General features: G+C 49.1%; 1 protein-coding gene across 1 annotated transcript in view; it reads right to left on the reverse strand.

The window, feature by feature from the left end:
* LOC125959521 (histone-lysine N-methyltransferase PRDM16-like) overlaps window positions 1-11,330 on the reverse strand; it is a 110,885-nt gene that overhangs the window by 32,031 nt on the left and 67,524 nt on the right. The window contains exons 4-5 of the mRNA XM_049692346.1: window positions 1,383-1,508; window positions 1,135-1,246 (exon numbers count right to left, since the gene is read on the reverse strand). Of these exons, the coding sequence (XP_049548303.1) occupies window positions 1,135-1,246; window positions 1,383-1,508 (238 nt within the window). The remainder of the gene's footprint in view (window positions 1-1,134; window positions 1,247-1,382; window positions 1,509-11,330) is intronic.

Consider the following 11,330-nt stretch of genomic DNA (forward strand, 5'->3'; position numbering starts at 1 on the left):
ATAGCAAAACAAAAAAAACACCGTGGCACGAGCGAACTCACACTCTTTTTTTCACTTTTTTTTGTCTCTGTGACACCGAAAATGTCCACCACCGTTAGACCCTCGTCACGGCTATCCAGAAAAGTCAATCCGACACCAACAGAAGAAAAAAAAACGGCCGGATCTATTACCCCGTAATCGAGGCACATGCTGGAGTTAGAGATTAAAAAAAAATAAGGTAAAAAACCCTGAGCCTGATTTGCATAAGCGAGTCCGAGAATTGACCGGTCTAGGGTCGCACTGCAAAAAAACTCATATTCCACTGAGGAAAGCATAAACTAAACTAGAGACAACTTTATAAAAATCAATAAAAGTATGTGATATAAACCAAATCATGAATAATTTCTATAGATGCATTGCACCTCCTTGAAATAACTGAATTTTCTGTCTCTCTACCATCTCTCCCAACAGTTGTACTGGTGCCGGCGCGCACACATAACTCGTTTTTGATCGCTTCGCCAGCGCACCTCGCGAGTGGCAACATTGACACGCGATAATCATCTAATCGGGAGGATTAAAATTACGCGCACCCTTTTTCATCTTTTCCTAACAAACGCCGGCTGTTTGTTTGCCGACAACAGCTTCAAATAGAAGCTGGAGAGTCGGTTGTTGTATGGGAAGATTTGAATTAATTGTGCAAAACTGCATCACCACCAGACCAACCAGCCCAAGCGCACGCGCCAGACGTGTGGAATCGGTTAGTCTTTGTGTTTTTTTAATGACCCCACAAAAACGCGCCACGGCCACCGTACCACCGTTTGTATAAGGTTTGTGCCTCGTTTGGGTTGATCTTCTCTCCCAACAACCGGGCCTAATCCGCTCGATCCGAGATCTGATTGCCTAGGAAGGAGGAGGTTCTTTGGTTCGCATCATAAGCGTGAGGCGTGAAAAATGAAGTGCCGAGTTTATTATTACTCTGAACTGCTTTGTATTTGCATACCGAGGGTCACACTGGTTGGCTTACGTGGCGCAGCAAAGTGATTATGACGTGCTCGCGGCACGCTCGTCTATGCGCCCCTTAATCCTTTCCAATCTAGCAACATCTGGCCAAAAAAATGTGATCTTCTGCACGATAAAAGACAAAGCAAGACTTACCGGAGCCACGTTCGCTGCGCTCGTCCTGACCGTCGCGCGGATGCAGAGGAACCTTCGGGCGTAACAGTAGCTCCCGGCCGGGGCTGATGTCACATATCACTTCGTACCACAGCTGCACCACCGATCGATTGGAATGGTGACGAGAGAGTGGGAAAATAGATGAAGAAAAAGAAGAGTGTGTTAGTGCTGTAAACGATCTGCAAACGCATCCGGACAATCCTTCATTTCGGACCGCCGTTCCGACTCACATGACCATCGTTCAGAAAGTGCTGCAAATTCACTTCGGCCAAGTTTGATGTGCAGCGGATGTTCTTCATCCAGTTCGTCGGATCCAGCGTCGCATCCAACCAGCGGTGCATTTCAAAGCCAATGACCTAGAAAGAAGAGAAAACATGAAGAAAATGTTTAAAAAAATCATTCTCTGCTTCACGGGCCCCTGGTGGCCGTTCCTGGAACTAGTCTCGTAGTTTAGCCAAGACACAAACGAAAACCAAAATTCGAGCAGGTCGGCTGGAATCGAGCAGATCCCAGTGGACTGCGTTGTGGTTTAAATCAAGCGAGAAAATCGATTATGGGGGTATGGTAAATTGACTTTCACATTTTTCCAATAATCTTGAATGTCTCTTGAGTATCCAGTGAAAGTTTCACATCAATCGAAGCAGAAATGACAGAGCTACAGATTTTTAAACAATTGCTGTTCATGACTTGCTACTCGCGCGGTTTATGAGCCCACATCTTGGGCAGGAACTCAGTAAAATCCCGAAATTCAGGACATAGCATTCAGGCTGGATTGCTATTCTTCCCTTTTCCCCTTCTTCTTCGACTTCGAGTTCGATATCGAACGGCAAACGACGCAGTAGCAAGTACTTTTCCACTGACACTGGCGTGTCCTTTAGCGAGCAAAAGAAAGGAAGCAACCGACGAGCACCCCCTCTGCCGGGTGTGTCATAAAAATTGTCCAATCAGGACGCCCGAATCCAGTGGACAGTGACACCCTCCTCCCGGTCATCCGGTGGTTCATCCGGTAGACGCACACATGCGCACTGGTGCGCTATCTCTTTCCGATCGGACATGTCTTTTCCATGACGCCTTGACGGTTCGAAGGTGACCAATGGAAAAAGGAAATCATCATCCTTCGGCCTTCGATTGACACGTACAGCGACACGTCCTCGGCCTATCCATCGGGGACCATCGGACACCAAGGAAACCGAAGAAGGCATCCGCATGGTTCCTTTGTCCATCACCGTTCCCTTTTCACCCACCGCCGACCGCCGACTGCCGACTGGTTGGAAAGCAAATTAAATTTTAATTTTCGATGGAAAACGGGATTACAACATGCACGGTCCCCGCGCGACACAAAAGGATGCATGGGACGACGATGGTTTGAAAGGAGGACCCCGGGTTGCATTCTCCACGCACTCGCATTCAGAACGTCACGTTCCGGAGTCCTAGCAGCCAGCCAGCCTGCCAGCCGGGCCATTGTATGGCGGGATCCTGCCACAACGATTGACACAACTCGTCATCCCTCGATGTGCTCAGAGAACGAACTCCGGAGAAGGATAATCCGGTAGTGTGAAGCAATGGATGCCGGGGATTCCTGAGCATAAAGCAGTCCGGGTCCACACTGATTACGGGGACTGATCGGCAGATCGGTGTTCCCGGTGGCCAGGATTGGCATTAGGGATGTCCTTACAAGGAAAGTCGAGCAGGTCGAGCAGGATGGATGCGACTTAACAGCGACAATCGCTGCTTCACACCTTCTTGTTCTGCACGGTAAGGACTTGTCACCTTCTCCAAGAACTCAGAGCCCGGCACCAGTGGTCGACTTGGAATTATCCAATTTTCTCAAACAATTGACCAAGAAACCATTGACCGACAGTAACAACAGCAGCAGCAGCAGTAGCGACGGGGATCCCTTGACCTGCCACTGCAGATTCAGATGCTGCTGCATGTCCGAAAAGGAGAAGAAAACGAAGGAAACGCACTGGCCTAGGAACTTCCTCGGCGAAACCAAATCTGGAACAGCAACGCAACAAATCGACGTTTTATCTCTGGACCGGCAATCAGCCTTTTGGCACGTACGGGGAATTGATTATCTTCCAACCCATTCCGCCGGTACCATTTCATTACCTTCGTCTGATTTGAAGATTCCAAAGATACACAAACCCAACGTCTCCGAACCGAACGCCGAGCAACAAGAGACTCGAGGGAGCACAAGAAAGATGATCTTCGTACGTGATATTGTAACAATAAGAAGCACACAACAGAAGTGAGCACCGCCATCTCTTCCCGTTGCACGCACCCCCAGCAGCATGTCCATCATCCCATGTCCCATTGACCTTTTGCTGGACGCAATCACACACACCCAGGGCCAACAGTAGTAGCAGTGCGATATGGATGGTTAGTGCGTGTACGTGAGCTATCATCTGCGAAGTACCGCGGCAGCTTCTCCACCCGCTGGTCCCGTTTTTAACGATCTCGCAAACGGTCGAAGACATTGTTCTGATGAAGACGGAGAAGAAGACGAAGACGATCGGTTGCGTCGACGAAACGTCGATGCATGGGCTCATTATGCATGGTCTGTCAGCAAGTAGCGCCCGGGACTGCGGAGACGCGCAGTTTTCAATTTTCGCTTTCGTCTTCACGGGGCTTCCGTTCGCCGGAACCGAGAGACCGGTTAGAAGAAGAGTTATAGGCGTTTATGGACGCGATCTGTCGCCAGCACAGCGATGTCTAGCCGTCTATACTGACGCCGGTGCTGCTGACTCACACAAAGTAGCATTTTAAATAGCTCCAAATTGAGGATCCTTCTTACGGTAAATGGCGTAACACAATTTGTTTGTCCAACGAATTAAATGCTAATCCAATTGTAGCCAGCGACCCGTTCGTTCCCCCTCTCTATTGCGGCAACTGACGCGTAACCATTTGCGGTGATAGACACCCCAGAGGCACCCCGTCAGGAGTCGCATCTTCGCAGCAGTCACCGAAGAGACACTACTCCTTGAAGCCCGTCTGCCGGCTCATCGTCATCGGCGGTGCAGTGATGCGTGGCGCAAAAGGGTGCAACAAAAGTATGTTCTACCCCTCTCCTCGTATCCTATATCCAAATGTTCTTGCTGCAGTCGTTGCCCTTTCTCTGTCGGATCCTTCTCTTTTCGTTCCATGTTTTGCTTGGCACACTTGAAGAAGCGAGTGTGTCTGTGTACGTCAAGAGAGTATGTTTATTTAGGAAACCACTTCACTTGGCCAGATAAAGACACCGAGAGTGCATCAACACGCACGCCGTCGGAAGGAAGGAAGATGCACGGTTGAGTTGTAAAAACTTGACGCTGTTCAAAGTCAAGCACCTCGGTAGACCGGAAGCAATAGAAAACGGATTCTTGATTTTCGGTGGAAAATTGCTTGCCATCGAATGGCTATGCGACCGAATCTCACGCTTCATTATAAGGTTATTAAAGATACCTCGCGGTATAAGGCGGGAGAAACATCTGTAAAGTGAAAAGTGCCCCCGGATTCTGATTAGTTATCAAGCGTCAGCTTCGTGGCTGGAACCAATGGAAAATTTATTTCCCTGTCGGTGTCGTTCCGTTGTACCCCGGACACGTTATGTCACAGCTGGTTATGTGAAATATGCCCACCCAGTATCCATAGTAGATCATGTGTGTCGTGTCACCCCGAGAGGTTTACGACACCACACATGTGACATCAGAATAATTGCCAGCAATTAATAGTTGTCCGGCAAATCTGGACTTCTCATCTCCGGCGTCCATGTCAATGGTCATCTTCTTCGTTAGCCGGTGTTCGTAGCGGTCCAAGGAGGTGTGTGGGATCCTGCCATACGCCACTCGGTACCAGGGGAAACGACGACCAACGTTCCAGAAAGGGACGATCGCTCGGCGTATTGCGCATACGCGCTACCTATTCCATAATCCAATTTGACGAATTTGCATACGAAGCGGTCCCCGAATACGGTAACCGATTGGTTCCATTGTATCCCAGGATGCGAGCGCCGGCCTGTCAATCTTAGCTGTCAATCGTCAATCGTACTTCGGCTGCTACTGCTTCCGCCATCGAATGTCAAATCGATAATTATTCATTTACATCTACGAACTTCTTCCCAGCAAACACTGCTCATTGTGGTTTGTCCTGTGGCGTGACCGAGGAGTGCGGTGTGTCCCGAAGGATAGTCCTTGTGGCATTCTACATTAAACATTCATACGAGCACCAACCAATGGCTTCAATTACCGATCGATTGTGGGCAAACTGTCAGGCGGCAGCATTCACTCCAAAGCGGACGTTAGGAAGTCAAAAAATAAAAGAAAAACATTTCAAACGATTACCACCGGATGAGAGGCAAAGGATATGCGAGAAGGTCAACAACGCGATCTCACGATGAGAACGAACGAATATGCTAATTTCCATTAACACCAGTCTAGCACACACACACACACCCAATCAGACTAGCGACTGATTCGGCATCTTCCCAGGACAACGCACGCGAGTCAAAGTCATCCCAAGGCCAATCATCGACAATACACCCCAGGGCCAGTCCCGGCGGCACAATCACTCCCAGGACCAAGCAGCGTAACGATGGAAAGAGAAGTAAAACATATTTAAAAACACTTCAAGCGATGGTAATTTAATCAAAATTGAGCAACCCCCACGAAGCTCGAACCAACATAAACACCCTGTTTTCCTACCCTCGGGAGCGGCCGGGAGTCGGTACACCCTCGGGGGTGGTTTTTCCCTCCTCCCCCGGTTTCTTTGCTGGAAAAACGGGAAAAACGTGGTTGGAATTGAATTGTAAGTGAGACGACGGCGAAAACCTGGAGGGGAACGAACATTATGCTCGGTAAGTAAGGGACTCGGATTGAAACATATTTCCCACATTAGAGCGCAGTTACTACGAATCCGTGTACATTGGTGTGTGCGTGGTTGGCAATTACCTTCCATTTTCCAGGGGAGGAAGCCACGCTGAGTTGATAAGAGTGGTCATTTACGGATGTTCACACATCGTTTGATGAGATTTGTGTAAAGCCGATATTACAACGACATACCTCTTACCGTCTTTACCAGCTCGAGCAGGAGGAGGAGGAGAAGAAGGATCGATTTCCAAACGAGAAAAGAAATACAGAGAAAGAGATTCCATTTTAACCGGAAACTAATGAAGAGGTCGATAGGTATCGATAGGAGGCATATTTCCCAGAACGACCGGGAGACACTTTTCACACCGGCATGAGTTGCACTTTCCATTGCATTCCCTTTTTTCGGCGGCAGACAACACAAGACACTGACACCAGAGAGGGCTGACCATTTCCTTAATCGCTTACAAATTGAATTTTCCACCTTGTTAAAAGTCTTTGTCCTCTGGCGATCCTTAACGGCGACCATAACGCTTATCTCCATCGGAGCAGCTCCCTAGAGAGCAGCAATAGACGAAACGGAGCCCTTTTGTTGAGGCTTTTCTCTCTCTCTCTGGACCCAGAACCACCATTCATGGCATGCCGCGTCCACAGTCCAGCGGCAAACTAATCCCCCGATCGCCAATGATGCGAATGAGGATGAACGAAGGTGTCAATGGAGTGTGATAGATGTGTGTGTTGGCTGGCATGGCGAACAATTTGGCGACGGAAAAGACCTCGACGACTTAATCCTTCTTTTACACGCCGACACTTTGACTGGAAGAGCCAGAGGACAACGAAGAACGAAACAGGAGCAGCAGGAACAGCAGCAGCAGCAACGACAGAGGCAAACACACACACAGCACCCGGTGGAACACAGACACACCTCAGGTAGCATGAATATTCATTTTTTAAAACAGTTTCAAGTCTTGTTCACTGGCGCTGGCTGTTGTTGCTGGTGCACCTTTTTTTATGCTGCGCATCGTGCATCGAACACGGGCGCAATGCAAATGGGCATTTGGAATCGGAATGAAATAGTCACGAGACCAGTGACAGTGACGGCAGAAGCATCAGCATGTTCCACAGACCAAACTCGAGCATGACTTTAGACGAATTGTCTTTCGTTTTCGTAGCTCCTCGACGACCACCGGAATCGGCTTTCCATTGCATTTGGTTTGGTTTGCTGTTCTGGTAAGGAGCAATCCATTGGCCAATCTGGCTGTTAGTAACCCCTTTTACAACCGTAAAACACCCCTGGCACGCTCTCTCTCTCTCTCTCTTTCTCTCTCTTTCTCTGTGCGAACTCAAAGTGTCAATCATCAAATTCACACCATCCCCTGGGCGCATACAGGCCTGGCTAAAGGCCAAGGACCGGGGTGGATATGATATCCACGACGCATCCAGCAGTAATAAGGGCGAACAGATCAGGGCTCGTGGAAAGTATCAGCTGGACTCCCGGGAAACCCCGATAGGAAAAGAGAACGAGAAAGAGAGAGAGAGAGAGAGAGAGAGAGAGAGAGAGAGAGAGAGAGACAGCAAACACCGCGAGAGAGAGAGAGAGAGAGAGAGAGAGAGAGAGAGAGAGAGAGAGAGAGAGAGAGAGAGAGAGAGAGAGAGAGAGAGAGAGAGATGATCTACTTTGGGCCCGCTACAAATTGTTCACGCGGTTTCATGGTCCGACCCCGGGACTGGTGGCTGGCCAAAGAGATTAAACGGATCTGCGTGAGTGCGGATCCGGTACACTCGGTGATCGGTCGGTTCTCGGTTCATCTTCCTCTCCTCGCCACCGTCACCGGCGAGCAATTCAATTTGGCAATCCCGCCGGTGCTGGTGTGCTACAACAACGAGTGCAAGGGATGGCTCATTTACACCTGGGATGATTGACGTCGCCAGGGGGAGAAGGGAGCAACAGGAGAAGACGGAGAAGAAGAAGAAGAGTGACAGGACACCAAGCACAGAGATAGAGAGAAAGAGAGAGAGTGAGAAGATCCCTCCGAACGAAAATAAAATCCAGAAGGAAAACGGAAGCAAAAGGATGTCCAGGAGGATTCACGTTCACTGTCCGGGAGCAGAGAGCCACAATAGAGAGAGAGAGAGGGAAAGCAACCTTCCGAAATGCCCCCTTCTGCAAGCCAATTTCTAATCCTCTCGGGCTGCAGCAGCTTGATCTGATTCTCGCTTTCGATCGCTACACCGTTGGTGGCACCCATCCTCGATGCTCGATTATTTGCGGAAGCGCATCGCCAGGAACAGAAGTCCTCTTTTCAGTCGTGTCGTGTCGTGTCGATTGACAACTCAATCGAAGACGGCTCCAGAAAGACAGGGAGTGTGCGGATTAGCCGGATTCTGCCTTCGAGTTTGAAATCCTTTTTCTCGGATTTTTTTCCCGCATTTTTATTCGCTATCCTTTTGCCCGGAATCCAGAAGGATTGCTCGCCTCAGGTTCTCCTCAGGTTGTCGGACGAACTACTGATCGGGCAATTTGATGAGAAAAGACCACCACCACGAGGCGACAGTGATGAGAGCAAATTAAGGGGTTTTACCTCGGTATTTATTCGGATTTCGGGGCGTGCTGTGAGCCGCCACCGGAGCACCGCATTTTCCCTTTTCCCTTTTCCCTTTTGCCAATCGCGAGACGCGCGACATCTGTTTTGGTTTCAATTTGCTCGAGCTTACTCGGGCAGGTATGTCGTCTTCGAGGAGTTTTCGAGGAACTCTTCCGAAAACAAAACCGTTACAAATCCGACCGGCTTCAAGGTTCGGTTCCCCATCGAGCGTGTCATCTCATTAAAGGTGGTAGTCCGGCACCATCACAAGAAGAACCAGCGAGTAACGGCATTTTAAGGACGAAAGATAAAATCGTCTTAATCAGTAAGGACCACCTCGCTTGTTCCTTGGCTTCTTTCATGCTTCCATGTCCAACACTTCATCAGAAATCAATTGATTGGATAAAGAAACTAATTTCCGCCACTTGTTTGGATCCCCACCCCTTTCGGTGCATCTGCGCTGACCTACAGACACACATACACACGCACACGTGAAAGTATCAAGTTACCGCGGTAAGAAAAAAGCAGACTAACTACCGCCATGTGGCACAACATAACGGTTAATCTGTCAATCAAAGGACGGCCCTTTGCGTCTGCGAAAGCGGCACAGGAGGACGGTCAGTAGGTCCCTCTAGTTTTAACGCGTTTGTTGTGAACCTAAAGGAGTAAAGGATTGTAATTTCCAAGGAAAACTCTCTAGATCTATTTCTATGTGTTGGTAAAAGTTTTTTTTAACATATATAAGGACGGACGAGCCGTACGTTTAACCATGTGTTGATAAAAGTTAAATCCATATAATGCAAAATACTTCGTGCTGCCTGTGAACACTTTTCAGCATAAAATGTCATACTTTCATTTCGAAAGGATCCTTAATTTATCCTTCCCCGGTGCTCAGAATGCTTCGCTGCATTAAAATTAAAACGGAACAGCATCGCACACCATTTTAAACGCAACCCTCCTCCCCCCCCCCCCCCCCCTCTAAACTCTCCGCCAACTCTCCAACGCCTGCAAGAGAAGATCATAATAAATGGCGTCACATTTGCAGGCAATTAACACATAAAAGCCGAAAGGCGCGCCTCTCAGCCGTCATGCGTCATGTTTGGCGTCAGGCTGTCAGGTTGTGGCTGTTGGTCTACCTTCATTCCCCCCCACTACTACTGCTACTACTGCTGCTGCTACTGCTACTGCTACTGCTCCTGTTTTCGATTTATTGAAGCGTAAATTGTTTTTCCAGAATCACCACCGTCCGCACCGTTTGACAGGAGGGCGCAGGACACACGTTGCCTCTGCCGTTGCCTCCTCGCACCAATTTCCCGACCCAGCCAACCCCCAGCAGGATGAAAGCATCGCTGGCTAGCGCATGGACATGGGTGGTGGTGGTCCGTAACTCATTAAAATTTAAGCCCGATGACAAAACTACATCCCGATGGTGAGGAGGAAGAGGTGCTGCTACAAACGTAATTAATATTTTACATCACGAGCCGCCATTTGCCGCCCCGCCCTCCCTTAGTCAGTGTTATTATCCATCAACAGCCCACCCCCGTGGGGCTCAGATGAAGACAAACGTCCAGAGCGGGGTGTGCGATTGTGTGTGTGCGCAGAGCCCACCATTTACTGATCCCTTTGATCCGCGATCCCATAACAGTGATGATCACCATTCCCCACAAGGACCTCCCCCAACTCCGCAGGAACTGGTTGAAATACGAAATAATTCCTCATTTGCTGATGGTTCGGTGCACAGCATAACTTTGGGCGTACACAGCGCGTAAAGCATAAACGGAAACAAAAATCCATACCCACAATAGAGCCACCACTCTACGACCGTTTCGGTTTCGGTTTCCGGTCCTAGCATTCAGTAGCCCCAGCACCACCACCACCACCGCCACAACAGCCACAACAGCACAAAGCACATTGCAAGCAACTCATCAACATTAACCGCCGCCGAAACGCGCGCGAAAATGTCATGGGCGCCCGAGTGCATCCACGCGTGCGCGGTTGCAGCACGGACCCAGCACCCCCCCCCCCTCAACACCCATTTGGAGCATAAAATTTTAATCATAATTTTATTGCAACTTTTTAATTTTAATTTCCACCTCCACCACCCCGCTCCTGTCGCGAACGTGAAAAACGCGGAACATTGTTCATTTGACTCTCTCCCTCTCTCACACACTCTACCCTGCCACTGGAAGGACTTTATTTTCCCGGTTTTTTTTTTTTTGGCTTTCCCATTCGGAGACTCTTTTCCAGCTGAAATCATTTGTCAACGCACCAACAAGGGGATGGAGGGGGCGGTAATAGGATGGTGGTCGCGAGCAACAACAACAAAAAGAGGTAATATGCTCCCTCTGGTTGGTTTTCCGTTAGTTAGAGTGTATGGCACAGCATTCGCGCAACGCAGGCAACCGCAAAATGCGTTCCGCAAAACTATTTTCCAGGTGAACGCCCCACGCGAAGTGGCGCGCGCGCGCGCGATGCGTGATTAAACGATATGTGAGTGTGTGTGTGTCGTGTGTTTAATAAATGAGATCCTTTTGCGTCCTTTTTTCCACCTTTTTTTTCTGGTAACGGTTCTGTTTTTTTTTGTTTTGTTTTCATCATTGCACCACTCCACTCATCAGTCATTGGCAACCGTAAATGGCCTCATTGGTCACTACACAAGGGCGCCTCCCATAATTAATTGGCTTCGATCGATCGGAACGGGAGGGCTTATAATATGGCCGAAGTAGCCCACATGTACAGCGAGTGATGG

This window comes from Anopheles darlingi, chromosome 2, assembly GCF_943734745.1.
Source record: "Anopheles darlingi chromosome 2, idAnoDarlMG_H_01, whole genome shotgun sequence".
Lineage (NCBI taxonomy): Eukaryota > Metazoa > Arthropoda > Insecta > Diptera > Culicidae > Anopheles > Anopheles darlingi.